The sequence below is a fragment of the Zootoca vivipara genome, chromosome 10, assembly GCF_963506605.1.
Source record: "Zootoca vivipara chromosome 10, rZooViv1.1, whole genome shotgun sequence".
In the NCBI taxonomy this organism is placed as follows: Eukaryota; Metazoa; Chordata; class Lepidosauria; order Squamata; family Lacertidae; genus Zootoca; species Zootoca vivipara.
The window spans coordinates 27618096-27635464 of record NC_083285.1 but is presented as its reverse complement, the minus strand read 5'-3'; the positions used below and the strand labels follow the sequence as shown (position 1 = coordinate 27635464).

The following is a 17369-nucleotide window of genomic DNA, read 5'->3' as shown; positions in this document are numbered from 1 at the left end:
CATTTCAATGGCACTTCCACATGGTTTCACACAAGCCCCATTCTAATAAATGGAAGCTGCCTGATGGTATCCATGAAGCGCCATTTAAAAAAGAAAAAAAAACATTCCTAAAGAGTCCTTCATGACCCCAAACCACCCATCAAGGTAAAAGGGGCATTAAAATGCGTTGCACCCAAATTGTAAAAACCCCTGGCCATGTCTATTGGAGCCAGGCATGTAGAAAAGGAATGCACTTTGGTTCATACCAAATGCCCTGGGATTAATTCTCACTATAAAATGAAACAGTTTGAGGTAATTTTTTTTCCTTTTTACAAATACAGTTGATTCTGCCTAGTGCTGTCATAACAAAACAAAGAAAAACAATTCTTTTTTTAAAAAAAGAAAAGAAACCAGTTTGATGTTAAGGTTACCACTAACTACTACGAGGTGCTATCTTTAACCCTTGAAAGAGCATGAAAATTCCTACAATAGAGTATTCTGTTCCATCACTAAGTAGTAGGATTGCCTTATGATCTATATTAAGGCTTTGAAAACACAGGGCAAAATCAGCCAGAAGCGTCTCCTGCTCATGTCCAATGGATATAACCGAGGGTTGCCCCAAAAAGGACCCTGGGGTGCTCTTGCAGAACTGCCGTTCATTTCACTGGGGCGTATGCAATAGCGGGAGAGGCTCCTGGCGGATTATGCTCATGGAAACGTATTTAAGACAGGTACCGTGTTTTATTTAAAAAAATAAGATTTCAACCTTACTACATAGTACAGCGCTCAAAGGGTTAAAGAGACAACGTTGCATGCTCCGCAACATGGTGTTGTTCGTAACAAAAGGCACATTGTTAACATCAGGGGCACAATTTCAATCCTCTACATATCTTGCACTCCTCTTGCTCCCCCAGCCCATCCTCCCGGTTGCATCGGCACACTGGAGAAGGGAATCGCCCAGGACTCCAGTGGCACAGGAGCTGGCCGAAATGAGACTGCAGCCAAATACAAGACAACACCGTGCTACCGGTATTTCTCCTTCTGCAAAGGAGCTCAGATGTCCCCAGACAATGGCAACATGTGAGGCTAAGCAATGTTTCCAAGCCAACAACTATCAGCCCCAACTAATTAGAGCCCTTAGAAACAAAACCGTGTCAAAGCAAGAGGCAACATCCTTTTAAATGTTCCCCTCCTTCCCTTCCCTCCTTTTCCTTCCCCATTCCAATTATAAACACGCTACAATAAAAACGAAGCCAAGTTACTGAAAATTGTCAGATGGCCGCCCCTTTTTCTTTTGTAATGTATACAGGAGTTTTCGTTACATTAGAATTGCTCTGCACACTGTTTTGGGCCTAAAAGTTTCTGGTAGCATCTATGAATATGATCATATGCACTATTGGCATTTAAAATCTGGTCATTTGAAGAAGGAAGAAAGATAAAATTAAGGGTTTTAGCTCACGAATCATTCATGATTATGATGTATCTTTCCCATTTATCTATGGTAACTTCTTCCATGCTGTGTTAAAAATATAATGGACACATCAATTTATTTAATCCAGGCATCCCCAAACTGCGGCCCTCCAGATGTTTTGGCCTACAACTCCCATGATCCCTAGCTAACAGTACCAGTGCTCAGGGATGATGGGAATTGTAGTCCAAAACATCTGGAGGGCCGAAGTTTGGGGATTCCTGATTTAATCCAATGAATGGGCTTTTTGGGGGGGGGGAGCAACTTCAGCTCCACACAGAGCTTCTTGTACATGCAGATGCGCTCCCTGGAATGCAAGGGCTTCCTCCTTCACTTCAATGCAAAAGGCCATACTCCACATATAACCTTTGTGTTTGTGGACTGCCTTAATGTTTAAGTGAAAGGGGAATGTTGTCCTTTCAGGAGGTCCAAGCACTAGGAGGCCCAAACAGAATCAAGGTCAGTGCCATGGTGAACAAACCAATCGTCATGGGAAGCTATGGATACGCAGATCCCAAAGCCACTTTTACTGATACACTCACAGACTGCATAGCCACACAATATAGAAAGGTGTACATTTAATACTATAAATAATTTAGTGTCATTTGAGGACAAGGAGTTACATTTGCAAAAAAAGGGGGGGGAGATTAAATATTAGCCAATAACTAACATTATTAAACATTATTAATTAGCATCATCTCTTTTAGTCAAGATTTACTTATGGAAGGGGGAGGGGTTGGGTGAGTGGATGGATGTTTATTATTATTATTATTATTATTATTATTATTATTATTATTATTATTATTATTATTATTATTTTGGCAAGTAGTTTTATTCTGTTTCCTGAGAAATCGTCATTTCTTATTGATGCCCATTAACCAAACTTTAAGCGAACAAAAAAATGCTGCTTTCATTTTCGAAATGAATGATCTGAATTTCAAAAACAAGGAAAAGGACCGGAAACTTTCTTGGCTTTCTCTGGGGACCATGCTTTAAGTAGTTATTTTAAGGACATCTTTAAAGGTATTGTAATTAGATCTGTGTATATAAACAATGTTATAATGTTGAAGCTTTCTGCAATCAAACCAAATAATTCTAGCACCCACAACCCTCTCAATTTAAGCTTGAAACTCTTCAAATATCATTAACAACAAATGTTGTTAAAACCAATGTTGTGCCTGCTTTGGGAAACGAAACATGTAATGCAGAACAAATTTTATCTGAATTCTATTATGTTCAATTGCTATTTGCCAGGGAGAAATCTTAACCTGGTGTGGGTCCTGGCTTTTGGCTTCCCTCCCCCATGAGGAGAAAGCAAGGGGTAACATGGGCTTTCAACATTTATTGGAACTTGGTACTCTCTGACCACCTGTAATTCTTGGACAGGAGAAATATGTGAGCAGGTCAAAGGTGTCTGAAATAGACCAGATCAATCTATCACTGCGATAATAATGCAAATGAACAGAAAAATCCACATATATGTCTACTCATTCCTTCAAACTTTTCTTTAACTCTCATGGTGCGACACAAAACTGTAATTGTCTTTTAATTTTTCTCCCCATACAAGCTTTTGGAGTATACCAGGGTTACAAAGCGCATCCTACACGGAGTCTGTTTTTAAAGTTGTCTCACCTCTTAATTTGCTCTTTATTATTATTATTATTATTTTAAAAAACCAATCACATCTACTTGTTTTAACAAGGCTTTTGACAAATCTCAATGTTCCACTACGAAGGGCATGAGAAGAAGAGATGCAACTCCACAGGTTACTAGAAGTCTCACAGACATCCCCTTAAATATTCAAGTAGTATCTCCAGGTGTCGGTGGCAGTGCTACACAATGCAACTATCGCATGAAATACTGGTGTTACACAGGCATTTTCAGCATGAAATGCATGCGGTGCCAAAATAATAATAACAAACATGCATGTGAGCACATGTTTAAACACTCCAGCAGTACACACATCTGGGAAATCTGATGTGCATACACAGGTGTTTAAAGATGTATCCTACAACAATTGTAATACACAGCACAGCGCTAATGGTTAGATAGTATATTGCTTTTTAGAGTTACATTTTAAAATCCCAAATGCAGGTTACATAAAAAGCAAAATAATGTCAGCCTCAGAAGGCTGCTTTGATCTAAAGGTACAATGGTCTGTGAGGCAAGAGGCACAAGCCACCAGGATGTTCTCTTGTGCAAGCCCCATTATAATGCTCTTGCACAGATTATAGGGGAGAATTTCCTGGCAGATTGGGCCTGAAGACTACCAATCTGGTTAGATGTTTTTAAGCATGGGTTAGGTAGCCACCTGACAGGGATGCTGTAGGAGCACGTTTCCTAATGAGCAGAGGGTTGGACTGGATGACTTTTTAGGTTGCCTCCAACACTTCACCCATCCCCAATCCCTTTGGCTACCATGCTAAGCCAAGCCAAGGTATGGCTTAACCCTGAGCCCCAGTTTGACCAACACACTACTTATTGCGGTAGCAAAAAGGATTGGGGAGGAGTGAAGTGGCTGTGAGCTCCTCTCCAGATGCTTGTTAAGCTCATACCATCTTGCTAAACCAAGATTTGGCTTAGTGTGTCATATGAACCCAGCCTATGACAGTCTTGGGGTGGGGGTGGGGAAGAGAACTTTGTAGAAACATCTGGAGGATACCTAGACGATGCAAAAACGGCTAAGTGATTTTAAGCAAGCAAAAGTGTATGTGTGTGTGTTGGGGGGGGTAGAATACAAATGTGCATGTCATGGGTTCTGAATGCTTAAAATTCTGCATAAATTATTGCAATTTGCATGACTTTGCCTTTAGAAATTACAACAAATTTTAGAGTTCACATCTTCACCTTCCTCCTTCTTCTTTTTTTTTTAAAAAATCATGACCTAACATTCTAGTATGGGTGCTAGTTCATTTCTGAAGAACATTTTAATCATATTTAAGGATGCTTATACAAATAATAATAATAATAAATGCTTCTGCTGATTTGAGGGAGAACTATTAGGTGAGGGCTTGGTGAACGTGGCAATTGTGCGTTGCACAAACGTTATCTGCCCACCCGTGCACATGTGCGGTGTTGGGACTGCACTAGTCCTGAGCCAAACCTTCGGAGTTTTAGCGCACCTGATACTTTTGCCAAGCCAATAAATTGGGCCTGAACCCATTCTCAGCAAGAGAAATAATCCAGTATGTCTCCATTGTTTATGGAGAATGCATTTCAACACAGTTTGCCCATCCCCTTTCATATTCAAATTTAGCAAGCCACTTTTAGAAATCAGTGGGGCAGAACTGAAAGGGGGGGAAAAGCACAGGTGTATATCACCATATGGGGCTCCAATCCTAAAGCTAAATTACATTTGTGCCTAATTTGATACAGCCCAGTGGTTCAGGGGTGGTATTTACCAATCTCCATTAGCCACAGCCAACCACGCCTAGATGACGAGCATTTCAGCCCAACAATACCTGGGAGAGGCACCGCACTGGCTACCCCTTGCAGTAGTTATTCACAGCCTATAAAAAGAGTAGAGGGTAAAAATGAATGCTAGTTATCCATCCGGAGGTTGCCTTAGGAATTGCACAGTACAGAACCTGGTGGAAGGAAGAGGGTAGCTCCTATCATATTGGCTGCCTCTGTCAAAAAGACCTAACAGCTTGGAAATGGGAGTCAGAAGGAACAGCCAAGGCTATTTGAGGTACCAAACCGACAAGCCTTCTGGGTAACACAGAGGCTGTACAGGATGACGCAGGACTCAGCTACTGAAACTGTTAAACTCTTGTCTATTCCCACAGTATAAAAGAAGCTGGAATGGCAGTACAGGTGTACACTAGGATCCATAGCATTCAGAGTAACCCTGAACACCTGACAGGAAACAGCCAATTGAGATATGGGGTAAGCACAAGGCGCTGCTGTGAATGCGCCTGATGGAAGCCCTCTACGGATGCAACTTTTTCACTGTTATATAATAAATATTTATAAGTATAATGTAGAAATCTGTTCATTATCCATACTTATGGATACAAATTCTTAAAAAGAGTCATACAGAGTGTCTGACTTGTACCCCTGAATGTTTTCTGTATCGTCAAAAAAAAAATAAATGCAGGTAAATGTTCGCAGGACTGGAATCTACTGCTATAACAAAAACCAGGAATAAGAAAGTATTAAAAGTTCACTCCAAGAAATGCCGGTATCAACTATGGGATGGGAGAGGGACATAGACCCTGCTCTCCATCAAACTATAATGTAGGATGGTTATGTTGCAACCAGTGGCCTGCCACTGAGACTTATTGTGCCACACTAATTTCCCATAGTAAGGCTAACTGTTGTTTAGAAGAAAAAACATTTTTAAAAAAGTATAAAAACTTAAAGCATTGTCCCCATGTTATTTTTATATATATATATAAAATCAAAACCAACTTTTCTTACACATTTAAAGTGAGTGCTGAAAAAATACAAATGTTTGAAGTTACCGAGCAAATAAAAATAGAAATCTGAGCTACTTTTTATATGAGTAAGGCTCAGTGACATAATGTTTGTTTTTGTTTTTTTTATCAGCATCAGATTATTCAAACTCAGCTAACAAGTTTTGGCAACACTGTCCTTTGCTGAATATTCCCATTGGCATCAGTCATCTGTGCCAGATTAGTTCTCAGTTTTGATGCTGAGTTTGAAGTAGGAGGTAACTTGGAAATTGACGTGATAGCACCAGTGCTTTCTGCTATTCTTTTCGCTGATGTCTTCTCCCCAGTTGGAGGCTTTGGCAAACGTCTCCTTAGCCAGGGGTGCCGCAAAGCCTGACCAGGCGTCATGCGCAAAGTAGGATCCCACTCTAAACACTGTTTCAAGAAGTCAAGGAAGAGAGGGTCGTCACATCCCTTCAATGCACTCCCCCACTCTCTGCTCTCTGGAGGGCCGCGCAATTTGCCCCTCCGGGAACGGCCACCGTTGAGCACCACAGAACCATCGGACAAGGTAGTAATGGTACAGTATCGGGGATAACCCTTAGAACTCACAAAATTTTTTGCTCTTTTGGATGAATCCAGCAATTTCTGAGAAGGCATCCCCAGCAGTTCTATCATACAAGCCAGCTGATCCGCTTCATCCTCCCCTGGTAAGAGGGGATAGCCTGTTAGGAGCTCGGCTAGAATGCAGCCCAGGCTCCACATGTCTATGGGCATCCCGTAACGAGCACCGAGGATAACTTCTGGAGCGCGGTAGAAACGTGACTGAATGTAAGTGTAGACACGCTGGTGCTCGTAACAGCTGGAGCCAAAGTCAATCACTTTAATGCCACTCCTACCCTGTTGCTTCAACAGAATGTTCTCTGGTTTAAGGTCACAGTGAATTATTCTGTTTTTGTGCAAAGCATCTAAGCACTGCAAAATAGAGTGGGCAAACTTGCGGACCAAGGGCAGGCTGAAGCCCTGAAATTTGTTTTTCTTGATGAGCTCGTAAAGGTTCATGCTCAGCAACTCAAATGTCATACAGATATGGTTGCGGAATGTGAAGTTTTCCAGCATGTGGATCACGTTCATGTTGTTATCCTTGTCCTGCTTTTTAAGGTGTTCCAGGATTCTGATTTCTTCTGCAGCTTGACGGTGGAAACGCTTCTCGTTCCTCACCATCTTCAGGGCCACATGCTGATGCATCTTGTGATCGTAGGCCTTCACCACTTGCCCAAAGCTTCCTTTCCCAATAACCTTCAGGACCTCGTATCTGTAGGACACATGGTCATGCGGAACTTGCATGTATGATCCCTGGTCGTCATCATATCCCCCGTTGTTTGGACCACCAACTACACCTTGCCTCTTTTTCGCATTTGGACCCACAAAATATATTTCAGGGTAGCTGAAGATCTCGTGATGCTCGAAGGTTGTTAGTTTTTGCATGTATTGCTTCATTGCTTGATCTGGCATCATGGGGGAGGCTTTCACCTTCCCTGGCCCTTCTGTAGACTTCAAAGAGCTGGAGCTCCCCTGCCGCCTATGAGCACTGTCCAGTTGTCTGTCTGGCACCACTGGCAATCCCAACTTCGCTACTGTTGTAAGCCCATTTGGTTGCGTCGTCAGAACGGTCCTTTTGTTGCTGTTGTCTTCAAACAGCTGCTGAACCTGGATCTGCCCGTGACTGGCAACATGTAGGTGCTCATTCATTGTGTGCTTATTTCCACCAACCTGAAATATAAAGCATATTTTTTTCCGTTAAAAAAAAAACAACCCACAGGCTTCCTAAACAATATAAAAGATTGATGGAATAGGGCTTTTCAAAAAAAGTGTGACTGACTTGTCCACCCAAAGTCCCATACATTTAAACCACTGAGGGACTCACTCTCTCATTGAAGGAAAGGGGGTAATTTTCAATGATCTATCCACCCTTCCATCTGCAACCCCCTGAAAATGTTCTCCATTGAGTCAGTGGACCCTCCAGAACAATGTAGGCTGTTTTGCAGGAAGAGAAATTCACAAAAATCGTCTTCTCCCACTTTCTTCCAGTGACAACCTCAACTGGATCAATCCCTTCTGTTAAAGGAAGGGGGTCTGGATCCAACCCATAGGGTTCTCAATATACCCACTGGCTTCGTCATCTATCCCAGAAACTGTGCATGCTTGCACCTAATTGAACTGCTGTAGTCACAGTGTCATTTATTCATATACTGTAACGCCTTTAATGTCTAACCCTAATTCTTCAATGTAACATTTCTGGAGCAGCTTCATATAAAAATAACAATAATAATACATTAAAAATCTGTCTCTAGTGCTCATTATTTTACAGCCTCCTGCACACATTTTTGGCAGTTCAACATACTTCAAATCTGGGGGACTACTGCTTCCCACAATGCCAAAATTACCGTACTTTAAAAAAGAAAAAGAAAAGAAAACTGTCTTTCGAAAGAGATAAAGAGCTACTTCTATTGATACAGGAGTGTAAGTTTTTCAGCTGTTGTCATATGTGTTTGAAACAGAGGATTCAAAGACCCAAACTTTAATTAGCCAAACCCTTACCCTAAGGGAGTATTCCCCATGCACCTGCCACCTTTGCACCACAAATCAACACGTTGCAAAGAAACAACGGCATATAAATGTGGAGGACTAAGGGAATCCAACAGCTTTATGTCACAGCATATTGTCAGGTTTCCAGGTAATGCCCTGTTTCCCATTAGTGAGTGTCTTCAGAAGCAGCAAAATATCAGAAAGCCTCTGATATCAGGGCAACATTATTTTGCCATCCTGACTTTAAGGATACCCTGTGATTTCGAACACCTCAGTTAGGAAGAACCTTGATTGTTCCAAAAAGCTGGGGAAATTGCGATAGCAGTAACATTTCCGAATGTGCTCAGACTGCCACGGAAAGCAAAGAACTCAAAGTGACTTGAATCCATAGAGGTTGTATGGCATCCCACAAGGCATGAGCTATGGCCTGACAATGAGTGCGTTACCATGCTAATTATATACATCTGAAAAACATAGTCATGACTCTCTGACTTAAGAAATTAGTTGTGGCCCTCAAACATGCAGAAGCAGCTGACAGGGCTGCGCAGGAGGGGCTATACCGCTCTCTTCTCTCCCGAAGACCATGCACTGCTGCCAGTTACCGTGAGGGAGAGGGAGACAAGGCAATGAGGAGATCAGCACAGTGTGCTACTGATCCTGCACCTACAGTGCACTTCCTGCTGCCTTGCCCTTCTTCCTCTCTGCCACTGGCAGTCACGCCCTATGTTGGGAAGAGAGAAGAGCGATGCAGCCCCGCCCACGCATTCCTGCTGGCCACTTCCACATGTACATGTCGAGGCCAAACTACCGTGGTCCCTCACTACTTACAGCACAAATGTTAAGGGTCATTTCAGTCCCATTTATGCTTGCAGAAGTTCTGCTGCTACTGTGGTTACAAGATCTTTCTCAAACAGTAGCGCAGTACATGCCACAACAAAGGAAGATAACTGGATGATGCCATTCTCACCCGCATCCAAAGACTGGTAGTGTTCATGTTTCCTTTTTTTGTTTCTTTTAAAAAATGAAAATAGTATTGGAACACAACATTTCTTCTGTATGTGACAACTAAAAATCAGCACGAGCAGCCACACTCGTATTTCAGCTGGTCATGAAAATGAGCTTTAAGTTGCATTCCCCTGTGACTCTGTTGTGCTCACTCTTGGATATAAATGAAATAAATTCAACTAGCCTATCCCCACTCTAGCTGATGTTACCATAGGACTGGGGGAAAAACATTAGTGTAACTGTAAGCAGCACTCTTAAAATCACATACTCTGTGGTACACTCCCCTTTAACTCCAGTTGAATGGAGTAAATGATTTCTAAATGATTTCTAAACTCAGCCTATCTGTGAAGTTAAACTTGGTGATGTATAGGATTGTATGTTGGGCTGAATTTTATTGGATTTTGGTGTGTATTTTGATTGTATTATGTTGATTTCATGTTTTAAATTGCTTAATTGTGCATCATCTAGAGAACCCACATCATTAAGTACCCGGTAACCAACAAAATATAATAATATCTGATTACAGAAATTGCAGCCCTAGCCTGAGTCCTGTTCAATCATTCAGCTATCTGTGTATATTCAAGATATGGAGCACATTCTGCTGTTCCTGGCTCTGAGCTCAGAGGTTTGAAATGAGTCAATGTGTATACAGAGTGTACATACACAGGTAGTCTACACACTATCATGAACACTTCAAAAAAGCAAGGAACCCAATTATGCAGAAATGGCTTCATGATTCACTCACTCCCCTGAAATGAAGACACAGAGCACAGCACATACCCTTGGGCCACAACTTCATTTTTTTAAAAAAAGTGCTCTGTAATTAAACTAGTTAAACCAACAATAATGCATCCATGCAAACATATTTGCTAGCAAGGCGAAAGCTTTCCTGCAGCTCACAATTGACAAGAGACCCCACCCTGGCTTGAGAGCCAGGGTCAGTGGTAAAACTGGCCTATGTTCATCACAGCCCCTACATTTTAATTGTGCACCAAGGAGGACTTTAAGCAACATCAACTCCAAGACAATTAGCATTGGGATAAATGAGGCTACAGAGGTCCCAGGAGATGACTTACAACCCTGGATCCCCTTGAGAAAATCAGCCATGAGAGGTTAGTTTGTATACGTCCTCTTTTGCCACTCTGATGCTTTTAGATCTTCGTCACTGTCTTCTCTGACTTTTATGCCCTTCCAGTGCACACTGAACCTGCCCTGTCATAGTTGTGATAATGCAGTTAAGTAAAACCAAACAGAATTAATCAAAGAGATTCCAACTTCTTGACAGAGTGGAGTAGCTGAAAAAGCTTTTATTCCTTCTGCCAGCTTAGGAAGGAACAAAACAGACACACCATATACAGCTCCTGCCTTCCAATGGCAAGTAGCTAATTCTGCCCTGTTGGAAATTAGGTGAACAAGTTTTGACCATATAAGTGACACCAGTTGGTGCAGTTGCATGGGGTGCCACACTTAATGGGGCACCAAAACAATACTGTAGAATGGAGCGTAAGAGATAGGGGTACCAAATTTTAGCGTACATAGGGCGCTGGTTTGCCACTGCTGGGGGAGCTCAAGTTCCAGCCCTCCTGATGGCTCCTCTTCCCCAACCTATGGTATATTTCATTCCATGGGTGCTCCTTGGAAATGTATGAGATAAAACCACTGAAACAATTCTTACAGCTAATGGGAGCTTGGAAACTCATCATACTCCAAAACCAATAAGTTCTGAAAACATGTTGGGAGCCTCTCCTAGTTTTAGAAACATGAATGAGAAAAGGGAAGTTAATCATACACTTGCTAACCACACGCCTCTAGTCAGTCAAAGAAACATCTGAATGGGTGACCAGCTGCCAAATATGAACCCAGCCAGAGAGTTAAGGAAGTTTCACTTCTTCACTAGCTGCTGAAACTGACAGAAGAGCCAAAACACAGAAAACCCTTTGGGACACCCAGTTTGCAAGTAGTTTGGAATCTAATGCAACAAAGGCTGACTTGCACAATGCTATTTTCTATCTGAATTGAAGATCCAGACATACGGTATGTTCTTCAGCAGAATCAGTCATTCCCAGGAAAGATGAATTCTTACAAACCTGCTTTATCACCAGCATGGATGAGGCATCTGAACCAACATAAGTTCAGACTTTCCATATGGATTTTTTTTCTGCTGAGGAACTGATTGATTTCTATCACTGGATCCCTGTGTGCTGCAGAGTACCCTGGGTTATGGGAATCATTGGCCAGACCTTTCAGGTCCTACCAACACCATGAGTGACCAGACAGTGTGTTCCAGAACACACCCAACACTCCCCTGTGGCTGCACATTAGAAGGCAATGCTGGTAATGGCAGAATTGCTGCCTTTCAAGAAAGCTTGTCTGCTTACTGTGGAACCCATGACAAGCTTCCAGGGATTCATACAGAATTTAAGAGTCATTCCTCTAGATGCTGGCTTGGATGCAAAGTAGAACAGGATTATTCTCAGCCACTAAAGAAGGCTTTTCTACTACTCTTTCTAGAAATCATCTCTGCACCCTCTTGTAAGTTAAGGAACCCTCAAGGTAAAAGAGACTGCAATCTCATGGGAAACTAACAAAACTTCTTCCCTCTTGCACCAGGGTCTTATCCCAATCCTGCCTCATCTCTTGTCTGAGGTCACACTACCACCACCTCCTAATTCCCTTCCTGTCCTCAAACAGAGGGTACCTAAACAAGGAGGGGAGAATAACCTGGAATAAATCTGTGAGATGACGAACCTTCCCATTTGCCAATTTGCAAGGTTCCCCACCATCACCGCTCTCCCTAGCTAATTTGCACCATGGACATACTATTAAGCTTGAGATACATTTCTGGGTTGCCAAATCACTAGTCAGCACAGAGTTCCAAATTATGTGATGCATTACAGTACACTGCACAAAGTTACTGGAAAGAAAGCTGGAAGGCAGATGAGATAAAGGAAATCAAATCAGTGTTTACCTCCATCTTGCTTATTAGTTCCTTAATCTAGGTACATATTAATTTAACCCACTAGCCCTATGCAAGTGTAATGGCATTATATTATTATTACCGGGTACTTGCTGGCCCGGCCACGTGTTGCTGTGGCTCATCCCTGTGATTGGCCCTACCCTGTCCCAACCCATGACCTTTCCCGCCCCCTCCTCCCCCCACCCCACCCAGGAGAGCCCCCACCTCTACTCAGCCTAGTCTCCAAAGTCGAGCAGAGATGTTATGGAGAGGGAAGCTTTCCTACCTGCAGTAGCAGTGTAGCCGCTGCTAGAGGCTGCTGTTGTGCAACCTCTCCTGTACTCCCAGCATCCCTGGCTGTCTGAGTTTTGTGTTAGGAAACAGTGGGTTTTACCTGCTTTACCTGCCGTAGATGTGAAATTTGTGTCCAAATTTCAACGCAATCGGTCAAGCGGTTGCGGAGAAAGGTCATAAAACACAAACATGGACCTTTTATATATATATTACTACTACTACTACTATACTGCCTTTCATCTGAGAATCACAGGGCAGTTCCAAAACATATTCCAGAGGCAGAAGAATTAGCTTTTCAAACTTGCATACTTCATGGTGGTAGTAGGCCTGAAGAGGGCCAATTAGGGCCTAGAAAGTAGAGACATGGTGATGAGGATCCAATGGGAGAAGATTTCACTCAGTGGTGTGTACATTGGGGAAATGCCCAGTTCCGAAGCATGTAGCCATGACCTCACCTTTAACCAGCACTAGACAGTAGTAGTTAGCTGATGAAAGGGATTAGGAGGAAAGAGTAGATGTGAAGCCTTCCTACCCCTCTAGAAGAAACCCCATCTGTCCATGCTAGGCATGTATTTTTAACTGTTTTCTGTTCCCACCGCTGTTGTTCCTGTGGAATCAGGCAGTTACCATATGTGATAAGCAGGCTAGCCTCTCCTGGCATCAACCACTTTACAATGAGGTCAGCTAGTAACCTAAACTTCTCATCAAAAGAAATCATAGTTGTATCTTAAAAGCAGGGCTCTTCTTCACACTACATTTTTCTAAAGGCAAGGAGAACCCAGAACAAGTCTATGTCATCTGGTGAAACTTAGTATCTTGTACAACAGAATCAGGTGTACATAACTCTTTGTCCATGGCAGATCATGAAATTTGGATATCATAAAATCTGGATGTCATATCTCTTTGATATGGCATCTACTTTCTGTTTTGTTGGGACTATGGCTCCTGCTATGCTCTTGTTCTGTTTGGCTTATTTGTTATAAATCAATAAAAGCATTAGAAAGTTATGTCAGAGCAAGGGAGAAAATAATCTAGGAAAGCAACAGAATGCTCCAAAGTGGCTGTTCTAGAAGATATTTTCCTCTGCAGGATTGTTCAAGACAGCCGGCTGCAGCTGTGCTGCTCATCATATAGCAAAGCATATGGGGGTATCAGGTGAAACATGCTTTACAGCCATTTATTTCAGCTGCAATTTGTGTATATGGGAACAGTAGAACTAATGAGAGAACAAACAGAAAAGGCTTTATTAAAAACTCCATGGAAATGCTTCTCCCAAGTAAAGAGGTCTTTGCTTTGTTCCCTCTCCTTTCCTCTTCCTGTCTTGAATGCCTCCATGGGCTTTTAAAAATAGGCATATTCAGTCTTGATTCCCAAATTTCAAGGGTTTTTCTTTTACAAAACAACAGTACTGTAATTAATTGTCATGTTTTTAAAGTTGTAATTATCTCTGCCTTGTCACGGGAATTACAGGGAGCTTTGCAGACTGAAGAAACTCTGCCTTGAATTTTGCATTTATTCTTATAATAAAAAGAAAGGCAAGGGGGAAATGGAAAAGGGCCCATGAACTGGAGTGTTGGATTTCCCCTTTGGTGCATTTTTTCTTTCCAAAGACTACCGTATAAAACAGGTATGGTGCGGTTTTGACCGGTCTTCCAATACATCCCCAAAAAAACTTGCTATGGCGGACATCAGTAGAGATGCTAAATTTGACATGAAAATTCATACATCTCTGACTGCTGTAAAAATTACAATGGATTGCATACATCAGGAGTGGATAAGCTCTGGCCCTGCCCATGTCATTGGTTTCCACCAGCCGTAGCCAGTATGGCTCATTCTCAGGGATGATGCTGGGAGTTGTAGTTAAACATCTTGAAGGACACAAGTTCCCCATCTCTGATACAAGGGGTGAAAACTTGATTGCGTCAATTTCAGGAATGCAAAGACAATTCCTCCTGAACAAAGTTTTAACTTGGAAGGTGCTCGGGATTAAACAGATTGCATTGGATACAGACTGATCAATGGGACACTTAACCTAAACCCAGAATAGTTTACTATATAGCTGCTGCTGCTTCTTACTGCCAAAATCAAGCCTTAGGGTACTGAGGAAGAGCTGGCAGGCTTCAGAGATGTGAAGCACAGCACTGGCTCATTTTCCGATGTTCAAACTGGCTCACAGGGAATAAAAGCATAGTAAATATGTTGACCCTGCAGGGAATCCATGATTAATGTTGGACTAGAACCATGGATACCAGGAGTTCAAGAGTGGATTCAAATCCCGAGTCAGCCGTGAAGCTCGCTGGGTGATCTGGCCAACACTTTTAATTGCATATTTTTTTACCCACCCTTCACCACAAGGTCCCAGGATGGGCTACAAAAAATAAATAAACAACAATCAAACAAATAAAACAGTTGCATCCGCAAAACAAGAAAAGTGTAAAAGCAATGAAAATATAAAATAGTTACAACAATTCCATATTATAAAAACAACACAAACATTTAAAAACAATTCTGAATGTAAACAGTTAGAAAATAGTTTAAAATACAGCTGCAGATTGGGATAAAGATCTCCACTTAAAAGGTCTGTTGAAAGGGTCTTCAGTAGGCACTGAAAAGACAACAGAGGCAGTGTCTGTCTAACGTGTGATGGCAGGGAGCTCCAAGTGCAGGGGCCACTACACTAAAGGCCCAACTCCTTTATCACGTGGAATGTTTTCCTGCACAGGGCAGTGATTGATTGGGCATATCAATTGAGACTATCACTGTCTCTCAGCTCAACCTACTTCTCAGGGTTGCTGCAAAGATAAAAATGGGGTGAAAGTAAATACGCTGGCTTGAGCTCCTTGGAGGAAAAATAGGCTTTAAATGCAACAAATAATTTTATTAGCAAATGTGTTTAAAGGGACAGTTAATCAATGTTATGTAATTCAGAGTGTACAAATAGGCTCCATTTTCACTTGGTGATTGCAATTATTTAGTGGTGCGGGAAGAAGCACTTCATCATATTTTGGTTTTTTTTAAAAAAAGGATGACCACACAAAAAGAATCAGATTTCTTAAATTTAAATCTGATTGTCAACAAGCAGTAAGCTTCTGTTTTAATAAACTGAATGTGCTTTTTTTTTACAAAATAGATGCTATAATATATTTAATTAAATTTCATTTAATGAATATAATTTGAACTTATTACGAACAAAAAGGATAAAAGTTTGCATGATCTTCAAACTGAATTATGATAATGTAACAAGGAATTGATTTAAGGGCTATTTCTCAATGTAACAGGAAGAGCTTAGGGGAGAGGAAAATGCCTGACTTCTGAGCATTGTAAACAAAACATCGTCAATACCTCTGTGAAAGACACAGATGACTATGGATCCTTTTGCCACACAAAGGGCATAATTCACAAACAGCAGGGAGGTATCAGCAGGGTCTGGAGAACCCCCAAGGTATTTTTTTTGGGGGGGTTAACCTTGAGGGGGACAAAAAAAACCAAATGCCCAATGACCACAGGATGCTGACTAAAATGGTAATAATAGATGACCAGGTGGGATGGGGAATGTACTGGAATACCCTAGAGGTGGACATGACTGGCTGACTTGACTGAGAAACAAAAAAGGAGCACTCCACACTAATATTTTGTTACAGGTCCCACTTGTTACACACATCATGGCGGGCTTCCCATATGACCCAGTGACCAAGAAAGCCATTACCAGGGTTATCTACTGAACATGGGGCGGGAGGGAAGGTTTAGATTCTGTGATCTCCTTTGTTTATTATGAACACCTAGATCCAGCAACCAAAACCAGTTGTTGTTGTTGTTGTTTTTAAAAAAAACCCAGTGGCACAGGGAGACTGATATATACATAGAATAAAGAATCAGGGAAGGTACCTCTGAGCACTTGCTCAGCTCAGGGATTTGTTTTCAGTACCAGAACTGAAAGGACAGATCCTGAAGCTGAGGCTCCAATACTTTGGCCACCTCATGAGAAGAGAAGACTCCCTGGAAAAGACCCTGATGTTGGGAAAGATTGAGGGCACTAGGAGAAGGGGACAACAGAGGACAAGATGGTTGGACAGTGTTCTCGAAGCTACGAACATGAATTTGACCAAACTGCGGGAGGCAGTGCAAGACAGGAGTGCCTGGCGTGCTATGGTCCATGGGGTCACGAAGAGTCGGACACAACTAAACAACTAAACAACAACAACCAGAACTGAACTCTCAGTCCTTTCACACAAAAATCTACTTGTGGTCACCCCCCTCCCCCGGTTTTCTTACGTTACTATGGTTAAACAATTAATTCAGAAACACTTGCTAATCTACTGCAAATCATTGACAGAACTACTGGAATATCTCAATCTATCCTTTGAGCACCATGAACGACTGATCTACTAATCTACTGAGCCATATGAAAATTGACTTATGCCTTCCAAGTGTCTAAGCTTTGCACTGTCTTCAGTTTTCAGAGGGTGAATATTTATAGCTATGGTAATCAACAAAAGGGACACTACCTTTCTGAAGAACCAATAATTGGCCCAGTAGTTATCCCTCCTCATTTCTGAAAAGTTCTCGACAATTGTTACATTCTAATAGTAGACATGTTTACTTCCTTTGATCAACAAGGCTTCTAAATAAATGTGTACTATATTAAAGTGTTAGCCTTCATGTAGGTGATACTGCTCACTAT

At 41.8% G+C, this 17369-nt stretch overlaps 1 protein-coding gene across 3 annotated transcripts in view; it reads right to left on the bottom strand.

Moving 5' to 3' along the window:
- Positions 1-2823: 2823 nt before the first annotated feature.
- The window catches only part of DYRK2 (dual specificity tyrosine phosphorylation regulated kinase 2), a 20423-nt gene continuing 5877 nt past the window's right edge, over positions 2824-17369 (bottom strand). For all 3 annotated transcript variants that reach the window (XM_035127779.2, XM_035127778.2, XM_060279647.1), the window contains one exon: positions 2824-7617. In XM_035127779.2, the coding sequence (XP_034983670.1) occupies positions 6016-7596 (1581 nt within the window). In that variant the 5' untranslated portion in view covers positions 7597-7617 and the 3' untranslated portion in view covers positions 2824-6015. The remainder of the gene's footprint in view (positions 7618-17369) is intronic.